This window comes from Phodopus roborovskii, unplaced genomic scaffold (genome assembly GCF_943737965.1).
Source record: "Phodopus roborovskii unplaced genomic scaffold, PHOROB, whole genome shotgun sequence".
Taxonomy (NCBI): domain Eukaryota; kingdom Metazoa; phylum Chordata; class Mammalia; order Rodentia; family Cricetidae; genus Phodopus; species Phodopus roborovskii.
In genome coordinates this window covers 41,240,847-41,258,050 of record NW_026125281.1, presented here as the reverse complement: position 1 = coordinate 41,258,050, position 17,204 = coordinate 41,240,847, and the positions used below count along the sequence as shown (strand labels likewise).

The 17,204-nt window shown below is 41.5% G+C and overlaps 1 protein-coding gene across 1 annotated transcript in view; it reads right to left on the bottom strand.

Moving 5' to 3' along the window:
* Positions 1 to 1,080: 1,080 nt before the first annotated feature.
* Cep126 (centrosomal protein 126) overlaps positions 1,081 to 17,204 on the bottom strand; it is a 61,079-nt gene continuing 44,955 nt past the window's right edge. Inside the window, exons 7-11 of the mRNA XM_051199151.1 lie at positions 15,105 to 15,223; positions 11,174 to 11,243; positions 5,774 to 5,983; positions 3,364 to 3,428; positions 1,081 to 1,572 (exon numbers count right to left, since the gene is read on the bottom strand). Of these exons, the coding sequence (XP_051055108.1) occupies positions 1,510 to 1,572; positions 3,364 to 3,428; positions 5,774 to 5,983; positions 11,174 to 11,243; positions 15,105 to 15,223 (527 nt within the window). The 3' untranslated portion in view covers positions 1,081 to 1,509. The remainder of the gene's footprint in view (positions 1,573 to 3,363; positions 3,429 to 5,773; positions 5,984 to 11,173; positions 11,244 to 15,104; positions 15,224 to 17,204) is intronic.

Sequence of the window (17,204 nt, the reverse complement as noted above, 5' to 3'; positions counted from 1 at the left end):
TTTTTTGCAGTAAAGAGTAGAGATGATCATTAGGAAAAAAAAAATCTGGATGAAGTTCTACCTCACAGGATTTAATACAGTGAATGAATGATTACTGGGAGATTATGAGGGGTGTGGGGAGCCCTTTCCAACACTGAATGAACAGGCACGGAAGTATGAAACAACAGGCTTTATTTGGGGGAATTATAAACAGTTTGATTAACTGTCATTGTAGAACAGGTGGCAACCAAGGCGGTAGAGAGTAAAAGAGCACTGATAAGCTCTGCTAAGGGCAAGGAGCGGGTGTGTGTCCAGCAGAGAGAGGTCTGTCTTTGGTATCAGCATGTAATTCTCACTTTTGAGAGCCTATCAGAAGCAAGAGCTTTAGCTGGAATAACCCACATGAGGGTTTGAAGTACAAGTACTTGGGAAAGTAAAACAGTGAGAGATGACCATTCTTTGTTGTGGTTGCTTCGCTCTTTGAGACAGGGTTTCTGTGTGACAGCCCTGGCTACCTTGGAACTCACGATGTCGACCAGGCTGGCCCCAAACTCACACAGATCGACTTTTCTCTGTCTCCCAAGTGTTGGACCACCACATTTGGGCCTATCATGATTAACCCTTTTGAAAGGTTATGTAACTTTTGTCTTTGACTCAATATTTTAGAAAACAAATTTCTAGTATCAGTCTAGTACAAGTGAATATTCCTAATGGGGGATAAAATATACTTATTAGAGAAAAGTTACCCAGCACACTTCAGTTTTCATAAAATTGTGTTGTTTACGTGTGTGTGTGTGTGTGTGTGCGCGCGCATGCGCGCATGTTCCTGTGGAAGCCAGAAGAAGGTGTCAGATCTCTAGGAGCTCCAGTTGCTTACTGATTGTTGTGAGTCACCAAGAGTGACTCCTGGGAGCTACACTCTGGTCCTCTTAAATGCCAAGCCATCTTTCTAGTTCTTACTATGAAGTTTTAAAATGTTGTCAGTTTTTTTTTTATTTGTTGAGATTCCATTGACCCATGAATAAAATGGTATTAATTACTGAATGTGCAAGCTAGTAACTGAACCTCCTAGTAATACAAAAAGGCAGAGGTCTTACAAAGTCTTAGACAAATAGGTTTATTATTTGTGGGGGGTGTTTTTAATCATAAGCTTCTTGGATACTTGTACAAAAATTTATTAGAATTAGGAATTTTAGAACACAAAGCTTCACTATCATACCTAATACATAATTTGAATAATAAAATAGCCTCTTTTATTTTTAAATAGAGAAAATTGATATTCATTAGCATGCTTATTGAAAACAATGAAGTATTTCATTCATTAAAAATGTGTCAGGAAAATACATAATAAAGTATAATTTGTAGCATAAATATAAGCTAGTAAATTCATTTCTATTACTTATATTATGATTTACTTTTATAAACATAAAAGTCTAATATTTTTAATCATTAGTAAATGCAGAAATACAGAATTTATTTGCAGGATTCTCAAAAATAATGATTCTCTTAAGTAGTGACTGTCACAGTTGATCAGTATTTTTTCTGCACTCTGGATCCAGCATCAGGGGAGAGCCTGGCCCTTGGCTGGGCATTCTGTAAGAGAGTTCAGAGAGTTCGCTTATTGTCAGACCCACAGATGTTAGCAGGTCATTCATCAATGCCAAAGGCGCTGTGCCTGCTCTCTGTAATAATTCACAGTCTGAATGTGTTGCCTTTGGTAATGTGCTTCAAAGGAGTTTCCGCTGAGCGTGTGCATGGTTGTGGTTGTGCGTGGGCAGGTGTACTTGTCTGTGTGCACTTGGAGCCCAGAGGTTGACTTCAGGCATCTTTTTCTCCTCCCACTCATTTTATTATTTCCTTTTCGAGATAGGCTCCCTTCACTGAACCCGAGGGTCACCATTTTGACTGCCTGGCTGCCTGGCTGGACAGCAGAGCCCTGAGATTCACCTGTGTCCACACTAAGGATGGGGTCACAGACTATATATCCTGTTTGTACGTGGGCTGGGATCTGAACTCATGTCCCTACGCTCACTGAGCCACTCTCGTCTCCAGACCCTTGAGAGCAGCTTTCTAAATCCAGGGGTGCTACACCCTGTAACCTCAGCAAGTGAGAGGCAAGAGGCCGGCAGATCAAGAGTTCAAGGCTAACTGCATGATGCCCTGTCTCAAAACGCACAGACTCTGCAGAGGGACTCACGTCATCTGCTGAGGTATAATAGTTCCTTCTTCCTTTTTTTTTTTTTTTTTTTAAACAAAAGCACTTGGAAGTCATGTAAGGCCTTAGGGATGTTTAACATATATTTTAGACCAAAAATAACATTGCTTCTTAAAAATTCACTAAATCTATCTTATTTTAAGCCAGGTGGTATCAGTGAATACCTTTAATCTCAGCTCTAGGGAGGCAAAGGCAGGCAGATCTCTGAGTTCTGGTGTACAGAATGAGTTCTTGGACAGCTGTCTTGAAAAATGAAAGAAAAAAAAATCCACTAAACCAGCATTTGGACCTAACGTAGTTAGATGGTTATCCATCATTAGTGGGTTAGTACCCATCATGGTAAAACTCTTTTTCATAACTCACTGAAGTTATGCTTGCATAAATGCTAAAGACTTAAGTATCTGTGTCACAGATGTGATATTCTAGGTCATTAGTTGACATTTCTCCATAGATTCTGATGCCCTTTGAGGAAAAAGGCACTTAAAGTTTGAATTGAACAATGTGTCATAATGCACAAATCAAAGATATTTAAAATTTGCAAATTTTGAATACATTACATTTTTATTGGGAAGAAAAGGTATCACTGGAAATACTACCATATTAGGTAATATTTAGGTAATATTAGGTAACAAAAAACGTAGGGAACTACCAAGCTAGTACGAAACAAGTACTTGCCAACAAGGATGCTCCAATCCTGTGTGCCTGAGGGTGAGCGGTGCAACACTGCGCCACAGAAAAAAGGACTAAGAGGTGTGGAAGCTTCAACAACCTTCCTCTGTCCTGTCAAGATTTTAGAACTCAGGGCGCTCAGCCTTCATCTTCTCTCAAAGCCTCGCAAGGCTCTCACATTAGAAAAGACTTATGTATTTTATTCTGTGTGAGTGCACACCATGTATCTCTCCAAACCTTGCAAGGCTCTCACATTAGAAAAGACCTATGTATTTTATTCTGTGTGAGTGCACACCATGTGTCCCTGGTTCCCATGAGGTCAGAAAAGGGCATCGGATCCCCAGGAACTAAAATTACTGATGATTGTGAACCACCACCCTGGTCCTTTGCAAAAACAAGTGCTCTTAACTGCTGAGCTCTCTCTCCAGGCTCCCTGTGACGTCTTTACCTCAGTAATGTCTACATGAAACAACCACAGGAGGGACTTAGCAAATACTTACCAGAAGTGGTATTAACTGCAAAGTATTTTTGATGGATGGGTTTTTGCAAATGGCTTCTTGTACATCTGAAAAATCATACCATAACACAAAAATAGTTATGTATATAAAGAGAATCACTAAAGAATTAATGACAAAATTGTGATGTGTCAAAATATTCAAAATTTAATGGTACTCTTTTCTTACTGACCCCAGAAATAGTCCTTGTATGTAAATACAAGCAATTTGATTAGGAACAGTTTTATAAAGCTGAAAAGAGGAGTTTATAAAACAATCTTCATTCAAATGTCAGATTTCCTTTTGTTTTGGTGGTTTTGGTAGCTCATACCTTTAATGACAATAGTCAGAATGCAGAGGCAGGCCGCTCTCTATGAGTTTGAGCTATCCTGGTCTACGTAGTGAGTTCCAGGCTAGCCAGTCTTACACAATCAGCTTCCCCCATTTCCTGTGCTGGGACTTGAACTCAGAACCCCTCTCACATTCTTTTTAAAATGAATTTCATGTGCACTTGTGTTTCGCCTGCATGTGTCTGTGTGAGGGTGTTGGATCCCCTGGAAATGGGGTTTCACACAGTTGTGAGCTGCCATGTGGGTGCTGGGACTTGAACCCAGGTCTTCTGGAAAAGCAGCCAGTGCTCTTAATCACTGAGCCATCTCTCCAGTCCCTAAGAGTTTCTTCTTTCTTGTTTTGAAATGGGCTTTTCACTCTCCATGTTGGTAGTGCTCATTAAATTGGAAAGCCATGACCCAGTCTCGGGTCTTACAGCTTTGTCATTTAGGATCTCCTTTGCTATTTCCCACCGTGTGTACCTTATTCTCGACAGGCTTTTCTGATTTATAGTCTAGTTATTAATTCTCCCTTCACATGTCTATAATCTGTTGTTTATAAATAATCAGCTGAATTTTAAATGTATTTTTTTCTCTTCCGCTCACAGGCTTTGTAATTTTCCAAACAAGCTACATCATTTTATATTGCATATTTCCTTACTGGATTTTGAAACATATTTCTGATTTTATTATATTTTTTGTGTCTGGTAAAACGTTCTTGGGGTCTATTTAGAATGTACTGTGATTTCTTTTAAAGGTATATATTTATTTTATGTATGCAAGTGTTCTATCTACATGTACTCCTGCACTCCAGAAGAGGGCATCAGATCTCACTACAGATAGTTGTGAGCCACCACGTGGTTGCTGGGAATTGAATCTAGGACCTGTGGAAGAGCAGCCAATGCTCTTAACTTCTGAGACATCTCTCCATCCATCTTTTGATTTTTAATGGATTTTTTTCTTTATGGATTAGCTTTTTTTGGTCACTATTGAGTATTCATTTTCCTTAGATCTCATTTGTGATAATTCTTTGAAGACTGGAATATAGGCCATATCTCAAATAACATCAAAAGGAATATTAGTATGCATTTTATAAATTATTCTGGAGGTGTCAGCGGTTTGGGATCATTTTCAATTATGTCCTTTGCTTCAGGCTTTATAGACACACAGGTACTATGGGCATGGGCTGTAATTACTGAGGTACACTCTAGGCTCCATCCCTAGGGATGCTTTCCTCCCTTCCCTTGGCTGCTCAATACTGAAGTTCAAGAACGGTGAAGCTTTGTTTTTTTAAAAACCTCCCCACTTTTTGTGGTTGAAAGGCATAGATCTTTTGATGGCTCAAGTTAATGGTGGACCATCTTGTCTGAAACTACAGGGAAACTATTGTTCCCTCTTGATTATTCCACTAACCAAATATCTTCAGCTTGAAAGTTCGCTGTGGCTCTACCATTATTTTCCTAGTGAAAATATCTTGTCCCTTAGGGACAGGGTCTCATCAAAGTGGCCTGGGGCTTGGTAGGCCACCCAGGCTGGTCTCCAGCTGTGCTGCTGCCCCTGCCTTAGGCACTCATGTGCAGGTATCACAGGCATTGCTCCATGCCCACATGGAGCTGAGGATTAAAAAGCACTTGATAAGGTTATTTCCATGATGGTAGGTATAGATACTTAGTCTGTTATTGTTAAAACACAAGTAGTATGCTCATATTTTTCTTTTCTTTCTTTCAAGACAGGGTTTCTCTGTGTAGCCCTGCCTGTCCTGGAACTCACTCTGTAGACCAGGCTGGACTCAACCTCAGAGATCTGCCTGCTTCTGCCTCCCAAGTGTTGGAATTAAAGGTTTGTACCACCATGCTCAGCTTATGTTCAGATACTTCTAAAACAGAATAAAGTACAGAAGTTGGTATCATTATAAAAGATATGTTATATAATCTAAAATATTAACAATATTCTCAATTTTAGATGATTTATTAAGGTGATAACTAGATATATCTTGTATTTTTACTTCAAAGTCTTAAATTAAAGATTTGACATAAGCTTATGCATAGCATGTTCCTGTCTTACAGAAGTTGTGCCCCTGAACTTACAGTATAGCCTTTCATTGAGGCGATGGAGGGACCGAAGGACCTTCTGCTCTTCAGCTGACACTGCACACATGTTGGATGGCTGGGCCTTACTCAAGGACAGGTTTGGTTTCTGTAGCTGCTTGCTGTGTATAGCAGTTAGAATTTCATCCTCAGGTACTGAAGAAATCACGGGGTTTTCTGCCACCAAACACTCAGAAGTATTACCTGAAACTACAGAACTGACATGACTCTTTGATCACTTAGTTTGGTTTTTCGAGACAGTTTCTCTGTATAACAACCCTAGCTGTCTGGAACTAGCTCTGTAGACCAGGCTGGCCTCAAACTCACAGAGATCAACCTGTCTCTGCCTCCCAAGTGCTGGGATTAAAGGTGCAACCACTACCATCTGGCTTTTTTTTTTTTTAATTGTTTTTTTGAGACAGGGTTTCTCTGTGTAGCCCTGGCTATCCCGGGACTTGCTCTGTAGACCAGGCTGGCCTCAAACTCAGAGCTTTGCCTGCTTCTGATTCTCAAGTTCTTTTTATTACACACACACACACACACACACACACACACACACACACACACACACACGGTGTATCAACTTAGTGTTGCATATATATGAAATTTATATCTGTCTATCTATCTATCTATCTATCTACCTACCTACCTACCTACCTACCTATATCTATCTATCTTTCTATATATCTCCATCCATCCATCCATCCATCCATCCATCCATCCATCCATCCATCCATCCATCCAATTAGGGGAAGACTAATTTTTCCCCTCTCAGCATTTCTTAGTTGCCTGTTCTTTGTTTAGGGGTGGGACCTATGATATTCCCACCCTTCCATGTTAGTATGTCTGTTGGTGGTGTCCTTGTTCAAGTCTTAGGCAGACATATTGCTGGCATAATATTTATTTACTTATTTGTATGAGTGTGTTGCCTCTTAAGTATATCTGTATCCCACGTGCTTGCAGTACCCAAGGAGGCCAGGAGAGGGTGGTGGATCCCCTGGGACTGCAGTTACAGCTGACGGCGAGCCTCCATATGAATGCTGGTAATTGATCCTAGGTCCTCTGAAAGAAAAGCCAGTATTCCAGCTCTCCAGCTCAGTGTACATTTTAATTTTCAGGATCCTCTATATTTGGCATTTTCTCACCTCCAGTTAAGAAAGTATTGGCACACACCTTTAATCCCAGTACTTGGGAGGCAGAGGCAGGCAGATCTCTGTGAGTCTGAGGCTATCTTGGTCTACTTTGTGAGTTCCTGGATGCCGGAGCTACACATTGAGACCCTGTCTATGTCTACTCCAAATTTAGTTCTGAGAACCTATCCTACATAAACATTTGACAAGTCAGGAGATAGTTTGCTATAGAAAGATGTTTAATAAGTACATTAGCATTCCAAACAACAGCTAACTGTGAATGAACTGAATATTCCCTCATAAAGAGAGTTCAGGTCTATGTAAGTGCACAATACACAAGTACTTGAGAAAATACAGCACTTGTGAGTTTGAGGCTAGCCTGGTCTACACTGCTAGTTCTAGGATAGCTAAGGGTTCACAAAGAAACCATGTCTCAAAAAACAAAACAAACGAACAACCTCCCCAACACCCAGAATAACAACAACAACAACAGAAAAAGGATAAACCACTGGGAACAAAACACCAATAAGAGGCTTCCAGCAGCACTCCTGTAGGTTAACTACAGATCTCTCCCTCTGCTCCTCCAAGCCCAATCCCCCATTTCTGTGGCAGAGCACCAGCGGCAGCCTCCCCGATCCCTCCAACCTTCCTTCCTACTCGTCTTGTTATTCCATCCCCAGCTCCAGCCAGCATTCTCTGGGAACCTTCCAGCCAAGCCTGATAGGGAAGCAAGTGGGCCAGCTTAGCGGGTAGAGGAGCTTCAGACCTCCACTCACCCTCCTGTCCTCCATAGCCAATGCCCCATAACATTCTCAACTCTATAGCAGACTACCTGCTAATGCCTCTCCTTATGCCCCATCCCCTGGAGACTAAGCAGATCCTGGAGGAACACCTAGCTCTCCTACCTCCAGCACAGCTTGAGAACTTGAATCTCCTAGCCCATCCCCATTCCCAAGTGTCAGCTCTCAATACCCAGACACACATTTTACACAGAACTCCCAGTGGACATACCTAGCAGGCAACAAACAGCTACCACCATCCCCTAAGGACCAGACAGAGCAAGAGAAGCCAAGGAATAAAGCATACACCCAACAAAGACACAACCAAGTATCAGCACCTAGAATTATAATCTCTTTGAACCCAGAAGCCTAGACACCAGAGAAAAAACACAGTCTATAAAAGTAAGGACAGTATATCTTTGCTAGTGGTCAGAAACCTTACCACAATAGAACCTGAGTATTGCAACACAATTGGAATACAAGACAAAGACTTAAAATAGCCTTTATGAATCTGAGAGTTCCTTAAAGAGGAAATGAATAAATCCCTCAAAGAAATCTATAAAACACAAACAGTGGAAGGAAATGAAGAAAACCATTCATGACCTGAAAGTGGAAATAGAAACAATAAAGAAACAATAAACAAAGAGAAATCTGGACATGAAAAATTTAGGAATTCAAACAGGAAATCTCAGGAGGCAAGGCTGACCAACAGAATAGATAGAATAGAGATCTCAGGCCTAGAAGACAATAGAAGAAATGGATAGCTCAGCCAAAGAAAATGTTAAGTCTAAAGCATTCCTGACACAAAACATCCAGGAAGTCTGGGACACTATGGAAAGACCAAATCTAAGAATAATAGAATTAGAGGAAGGAGAAGAAACTCAGGTCAGTGCAGAAAACATTTTTTTTTAATGAAACAATAGAAGAAAATTTCCTTAATCCAAAGAAGATGCCTTCTTTATCAAGGTACAAGAAGCAACCAGAGCACTGAATAGAATGAACCCGAAAAGAAAGCCTCCTCAGCACACAATAATCAAATCACTAAATTTACAGAACGAAAGAATATTAAAAACTGCATGAGAGAAAGACCAACATATAAAGACAGACCTATTAGAACAACACCTGATTTCTCAATGAGGACTAAAAGTCAGAAGGGCCTGGACGGATGCGCTGCACACTCTGAGAGACCACAGATGCCAGCCCAGACTACTGCACCTAACAAAACTTTCAATCACTATTGATGGAGAAACAAAAGCAATTTTAATCAATATCTATAAATAAATCCAACCTCAAAGAAGGTGCTGGAAGGTAAACTCCAACCTAACAAGGTTAACTACATCCAAGAAAACAGAATAAATAATTCCAGATCAGAACACACATAATCAATCTCTCTCTCTCTCTCTCTCTCTCTCTCTCTCTCTCTCTCTCTCTCTCTCTCTTAAAAACATGCATACCACCACCACAACCAACAACAAAATAGCACGAGTCAATAATCATTGGCCATTGATATCTTTCAATAACAATGGCCTCCATTCCCCAATAAAAAGACAGAGGGTAATAGAGTGGGAGTGAAGACAAGATAAAAGAAATACATGTTAACATTTGGCTTCTTCCTCCGTTTAAAATGATGCTTATATGTGTATATTAGGTGTTAAGTAAATGATAACTAAGATATAACCACAGAAGTCAGGCATAAGTAAGGGACTGGCTTGGGGTAGGGGCAGATAGAGCTCTCTAAGAAAGGAAAATATAATAGCTATGGATGACTGGAAGACTGGGATGAGAGAATCAAGTTGAGAGAGGGAAGGAATACTTAGAGACAGCTAAAATTTAGGGCCATTTGAGGGATAGTATAGAAATCTAGTACAGAAGAAGCTTCCTAAAATATACACATACATGAAGACCCAGGCTGTTGGCAAGACCATTGGTTGCTCTCTACAAACTGATGCAAGGCCTCATTACTGAAGACAAAACCTATATGACTGGCTGAATGTGGAGAATTAAAACTGGGACCTAGCTTCTCCCTTACGTACAGGAAGGTACTATGAAGATCACCAGAGGAGAAATGTAAACACCAACTCAGTTACAAACCCTTTGATCTAAAATAATGTCCTACATGCAAGATATAGTAGTGCAATGGTGGTGGCACAAAGCTTGTTGCAGTAAGCAAGCAATATCTGACTTGACTTAAGTCTCACTACCCAATGGCTGGGTGACTAAGAACCAGAAACTAGATTGCCCCAGGGACCTACAGTAAAACCTAATACTATTGTTCTAACACAAAAAGCAAAACCAAACTGTAGCAATGGAATGACTCCTAATGACATTTTGCTGTGGTCATAGCTACGGCCTTTCTCGGCTACCATCAGATGGGACAAACAGACACACCCACAGGCAGACATCATGCAGGGTGAGACCTCGGAACACCCAGCTCTAACTGGATGTCCCCATCCAATCCCTGTACTCAAGGGAGAAGAGTAAGCAGTAAGAGTGAGCCAGGGGCGAAGGAGGACACCAAGAAAACAAGGCCATCGACATCGAGACTGACGCACAGACGGGCTCACAGAGTCTGAGGCAGCATGCACAGGACCTGCATGGCTCTGCACCAGATGGGGTCCTAGAGCAGAAAGAAAAGCACACATGCCCCATCCCTAACCTAGGAGCTATCTCCAATTGATAACCAATTGCAAATAAAAATTTAGTTCCTTTCAAGGGAATCTGTCTCTGGGTAAGCGAATTACTCCCTGCTCCTCTCAAGACAGGGTTTCTCTGTGTAGTTCTGACTGTCCTGGGACTCAACTCTATATACCAGGATGGCTTTGAACTCAGAGACCTGCTTCCCTCTGCCTCCCGAGTGCTGGGATTAAAGCCATGTACCACCACTGTCCAGTGGAAACAAAGTACTCTTAAGGGTAGGCCAGGTGCAGATTGTTAACAGAAAACAAACTCAGTGGCATCCTTGTCTTATAATGTTGTGGCAGGAATTTTTATTTTTTTTTAGTGTGTGTGTGTGTGTGTTAACCTACAGGTCTTTTTCTCTTGGGCTTTGTTTGTCTAATGTATTAGTTTGTGTTTTACCTTATTATATTGTATTATTATTATTGTCCCTTAGAATTGTTCAGTTTCTTTTCTTTTTTTTTTTTTTTTTTTTTTTTTTTTTTTTTTTTTTTTTTTTTTTTTTTTGAGATAGGGTCTCTGTGTAGCTCTGGCTGTCCTAGAACTTGCTCTGTAGACCAGGCTGGCTATCACTCATGGAGATCCACTGCCTCTGCCTCCCAAATGCTGGGATTAAAGGCATGTGCCACCACTGTCCGGCTACAAGAGTTCATTTTCTAATGTGAGACAGAAAGGGGATGGATTCAGGTGGGAGAGGAGGTAGAGAGGAGCTGGGAGGAGGAGGGGGAGAGGAGCTGTAATCAGGGTATACTGTGTGATATAAAAATCTATTTACAGTAAAAGGAAAAAGAGAAAGCGCTTACAGTCAAACATACCTTCTTCAGTCTTGAGGCCTCTTTTAGCGTGTATTGGCTCACTTGCACTTAGTGGGACACTTTGTCCAAACTGTTATAAAAATAGGTGAAATACAAATATAATTCCACATTTAAAATTCATGATATGGTCATGGCCTTTAAAGAACCTTTAATTGTTGCCTGCGTTTTTAGTTGTCACTGTTTGTATAACTTGCCTTTCTCTTTTGTTTTGGAGCAGAAATCAAGAATACTAGATTAAAGCCTTTCATGGTGAATAAATATTTAAAAATGTCTTAAGTCTAATACAAAAGTCCAGGTTGTGCTGTTCTCTTGGATAGCAAGAAGAACAAAGTATGCTGGGTGGCAATCAACTGCTTGGAATACAATACTATTAAAGCCCACCACACTTTACACTTAGATGGCTTTGCAAATGCCAGGTACCACTAGCCCCGTTCTGGGTGTGGCTGGCATGGATGACGGGAGTTCTCTCCAAGCCTGCAAGCAGAAGCAGCTGCCTCTTTGCTGCAGAGGCTCTGACCGACATCACCCCCTGTCTACCTGGCAGGGGCTTACACTTAGCTCTGTCAGGCTGATCTGGGGAGTAGCTGAAAAAGGCAGCTGCGCCAGCCGTCCGCCAGCGCCAGCCCTACCTGAGCCCCTCTCACACTTTTGGAGACATCTCAGACTGAAAACCGGCTGTAAAATGGCAAGTGTGACTTTATAGCTCTCATGATCTGCTTCACATTCTTTGCACACAGAGTTGGGCAAAAGGTGGCACAATAAAGCACATTCCCTAAGACATGGTGACAAGGACCACCGCTGTAGCAACTGAAGTTTCATCAGGCTCTAGAGAAAAAAAAAAAAAAAAAAAAAAAAACCAAACAAAATAGTAATGCTCTGCGATTTTCAAATTTGATTTTGGTCCAGAACACTCACGTAGTCTAAGAGTGGCAGGCCCTTGTGAGATGCCTTAGGAGATGAGCCAATAACAGACATGGGAAAGAAGAAGCAGAGCATTATACTGGAGGAAAAGAAAACTTGAAAGACAGAATGCAAAAAAGCAAGAAAGAATCCAACAGCACCCGGGACAGTAAAAACGACAATGGAGAGGAGACTAAGCACAGGCATAAGAAACTTGTTCAGTGCTTTGTGGTTGTAACAACTACATGTTACTTCAAAACTGAGACATCTTTTTTTAAAATTTTTGAGTCAGGATTCCATTATGTACCTCTGACTAGCCTGAAACTCATACAGATCTACTGACCCCTGCCTCCCAAGTGCTGGGATTATAGGTGGGTGATACAACCAGCAAATATGATATAGCTTAATACAAGTTTAGTAAAAGATAATGTTTTCTCCTTATAGATTTTGATATGAATGGTGGGAATAATATGGAAGCTCAAAGAGGAACTTGCTAGTTATTACTACATTTGTAATCTGGAAGGTACATTCATGTTTATTACTAAGCTATAATAATATACTGATAATAACACAACTTCACAAACATAAAGTAAATGACTCACTTTGCTAGGAAGATTAGATCATAGTTGTCATCTATAATAACAGTCTTATAAAAATTAATACCTCTTGAGCTGTGGGTATAGTTCAGGGTTTTTCTTGCATGTAAGATTTGCTCCCCAGTGCTGGGAAGAAGTGTGTAAAATAACCCCTATACAAATGCTAAGACTCTCAACTTCTTTTCAGGGCACTCTAATCCAGTTCTGCAAAAAATTAGAAGTGATACGGTAGAAGCTCCAAGTGAAATGCCCTTTACTTATTCATCTCATGGTTCTAAATATCCTAAAATCAATCCCTAACCAGACCTCTATCATATTAGACTATAGTTATTCAGCTCTTGTGTAATTTTCACATCTTTTAAAACTGGTATTACCTTTGGTTTTACTCAAGATCTCTGTCCCAAAAGCCATATTAGGGACTGTTGGACTGTTCTTAAAGACAAAACCATTATGCAATTCAAAGTTTCATATAAAAGGTCCCTAGACGATGAAAATTAGGGTAGCCTAATCTGATTAAAGGGGAAGGCCCACTTAGATGCCTTCTCCATTAGGGCTAGGGGTCTTAGCTGGTGTCATCCTTAAGGGTTCCTAAGAATTTCTCTAGCACCTGTTGTTCTCCAATCATGTAATGGCTCCCTCTATCAATAGATGTCTCTTTCATTGCTCTCTCCCCCTCAGCCCCTCCCCAACTTTCCTCCCGAACTCCTTTTCTTGACTACCCGTGCTCCTATCCCTCACCCTCTCCCTTCTACCCGCCCTCCCACTTTACCCAGATTTTAACTATTTTCCCTTCCTGGGATCCACCATGTAACTAATGACAGCAGATGCAATGGCCCACTGCCAGGCACTGGGCTGAGCTCCTGGAGGACGATCATATAAAAAGGGGTGAGGGGGTCAAGGCCATATGGGGAACACAGAGATGGGTGTCCGGAGCTGGTAGGAGCTCACGGGCTATGGACTGATGGCTGGGGAACCTGCATGGGACTGAACTACACCCTCCGGATGTGGGTGCCGGTTACGTGACTTGATCTGTTTGGGGGGGGGATGGCAGTGGTACCAGCACCCAATCCCAGGACCCAATCCAGGGGCTTGAACTGGCTTTTGGAGCCCACTCCCTATGGTGGGATACCTTCCTCAGCCTTGATACAGGAGCGCACTGATGTATTACTTGTAATCTAGCAAATAAAGTTTGCCTGGAGATCAGAATGAAGAGCTACACCACTAGTTAGCTACACACACACACACCAAGCCACTAATAGCCATAGAGGACAGGTAGTGGTGGCCACACCTTTAATTCCAGGACTCAGGAGACACAGGCAGATGGATCTCTGTGAGTTCAAGGCCACCCAGGGCTATATGAGACTGAATCAGTCTGAAAGGGAAACTGAGCTCACGGCTCTAATCTCGGCATTTGGGATGACCGGCACTAGAGGGGAATGTAAGGCAGGAGCTCAGCGCAGTCTCAGGGCGGTCTGATTTTGGTGGAGACCATTGCAGTCTGCTGTCATGCTGAGGACAGGATCCTGCCCCTCACCTTGGGTTTTAGCCTTGGGAGACGTGAGAACTTTTTAGTGGCCGGCTACTTCGCTCTTCTGCTCTTCAGCTGGAGTCCCATTATCTGTCTCTGGGTTTTTATTATTTGTGCTACACAGAGGAAGGGGCTTTGTCCTACCTCAACTTGGTATGCCAGGTTTTTTTGACTCCCCAAGGGAGTCCTAACCCCCTATGAGGGATGTTGGGGGGTGGGTGGGAAGGGGAGAAGGCTGGGGGCGGGGAGGAGGGGAGGGAGAGGGAACTGGGGTTGGTATGTAAAATGAAAGATAATTTTTTTTTAAAATAAAAAAGGTCCTTAGATGGAAAATGTCTTTTAAAAAATACCGTGTAACATACAATAGTACCAGGACTTACCCTTCTTTCCTCACCCTCTTTCATCCTGTCCATTTATTACATTTTAAATAACTTCAGGGAATTTTGTTCCAAATGGCTTTTCTACAGAATTATCTATAAGTAGTAAGTTAAACAATACCTTTTCTTATTTAGAAAAACCCCTAAATTATGTATATGGATGTTTTGCCTAACTCTATGTGTGTGTGCCACTTGTGTGCCCTTATGGGCCAGAAGACTTTGCATCTCCCGAGACTGGAGTTAGAGATGGTTGTGAAACACCATGTAGGCACTGGGAATTGAACCCGGGTCCTTTGGAAGAGCAGTCGGTGCTTTTAATATTTCTCTAGCCCCAGGAATAATTGCTTAAAGGTAGTTAAATACCTTCATTGGTAACTGATTGCATGAACTCATCCGAATACAGCAAATAATTACAGTAAGCTGCCAGCATAAGATTCCAAGATTGAATCACGAATGGTTTTGGCAACATTCACATTGATGTTGAGGAACAGTTTACACCAAAAGCATCTGTCTTTCAAGTATGCTAAGACTATACTTACAATCATTTGCTCGGTGTACTTCGTTCCTGTAGATCCAGAGGTTTTTCTTTTCTGCTCTAACAGGCTTCTCCACTTACTTTCAACAACTTGCTTTCTTCTTGTAACAGAATCTTAACAAATGTCAATATAAAATATTATGAAAGTTGAGTAGGTAATATGTATCCACTCAAAATTTCAAGTTACTGTCAAGCAGTGCAGAAAGTTCTATGTATTCCCTCCACTTGGCCAGCAGTCTTCCATTAGTTTTCCTCTAAGTTCTATGCGTGGCACACAAGCAAGGATGAATGAAACACAGTTCCTGCTATGGGCAGAATATGGGCAATGTCAAGAAGATACACAAACATGGAGATTCCTACAAGATCTCCAGGCTGTTAATGATTGTATGCAAATTATGGGAGCCACACGACCTGGCTTACCTTCCCCTGTAAGTATTCCTCAAGGCTATCATTTATTAGTTATAGACCTAAGAGATTGCTTTTTTAGCATTGGCTTGCATCCTCAGGATAGTGAGCGATTTACATTTAGCATTCCTTTTATCTATTAACTTTAAAGAACCCTATAAGAGATATCAATGGGTGGTGTTGCCTCAGGGAATGGCCAATAGTCCCACTGTTTGTCAAATTTATGTATCTTTGGCCATTGCCCCCATTAGGGAAAAATCTTCAATCCCTGTATATTATATATTATACAGATGATATTCTTTTAGCCGGCCTAGATCCTAAGGAAGTGAATGAGGCTTCTGGGGAATTGCAACATCATCTTCAACTAGCTGGCTTAAGAGTAGCCCCAGAAAAGGTGCAACAAGAATTTCTCTATCAATACCTGGTTCATCAATTGTTATATTCTGGTATCTGTGCTCAATAGATTACTTTAAGGCTGGATAGACTGACCACCCTTAATGATTTTCAAAAATTATTGGGAGATATAAATTGGGTTTGATCTAGTATGCCCTTGCTTATACTAGTCAGGGTTTCAACTCCTTTTGCAATTTTTTTTTTAATCTCATATAAGTTGGGCATAATTCTCAAGGTCAGGCCACGGTGGAGCTTGCACATCCCACAATTAAAGCCTATCTTTATAAAACAAAAAAGGGGGGACTTACAGAGCCTCATAATCACCTCTCTCATCCTTTATATTTAAAATTTTTTCAACTATTGATGCACCTGCTCGATCTGCGGCCAACAGGCATTGGCGCCCTCGGCCCTCTGACTATGGCTCAGTCATGTGGAAGGATGTCACTATTGGACAATGGTGCGGCCTCAACCCAGTTCTAGTATGGGCCCGAGGGTCAGTTTGTGTCTTTCCACAAGAGGCAGATAACCCTGTTTGGGTGCCTGAGCATCTGGCTCACTCTATGGGGAGGGACCATGATTGTCGCAGCCAGTGAGATGATCCAATGGGCCTTCATCAAGGATCTACCCATTCTGATGCCTGTGGGTCTGAGTGGCCCTGTATGGCCCCTTTTTTCCTGACCACTAATTACAATTTGGGTCGAGCGGCTATAAATTTACACTTTGATCCAAAGGATAAGAATTTCACTTTCATCTCAGGCATTTGTTCATGCTCCCTTCTTTTTTGTTGTAACCAATGCTACTAATTTTGGAGGACATTTGTTTCAATCATTCTCAGCAGCTCTGCCGACTGGTTAGCTGCTGGACATATCAAGTAACAGCTGTCGTGGGCCCCATACCCCAGGTGGTCCCTATGCCAGAGACCTCTACAGATGACCAACTTGTGCAGCAGAGAGGAAAGGAGATTTCAGGATCACAGTTGCCAGTGCCGCCTCCGACACTGAAGCAACAGTTTCTAGGATAGCCCTCTCCCAGTCTGTAAATACTGCACGCACAGTGGATCAACTATCAGGTGATTTGGATGAAGCCTTAGCCACCCAAAACACACTCAATTATTTAGTACAAATTGGCATTTTTAAACTAAATCTACAAACTGGCCTCCTATATGAACACTTGGATTTTTTGTTCTCTCTTTCACACGTGTCTGTTAATGCATCAGTTTTTAAATTATACACATGCTTTAACCATGCAGATCATTAACATCAATAAAACCTGAGTACCACCTGCCAGTACAGAAGAC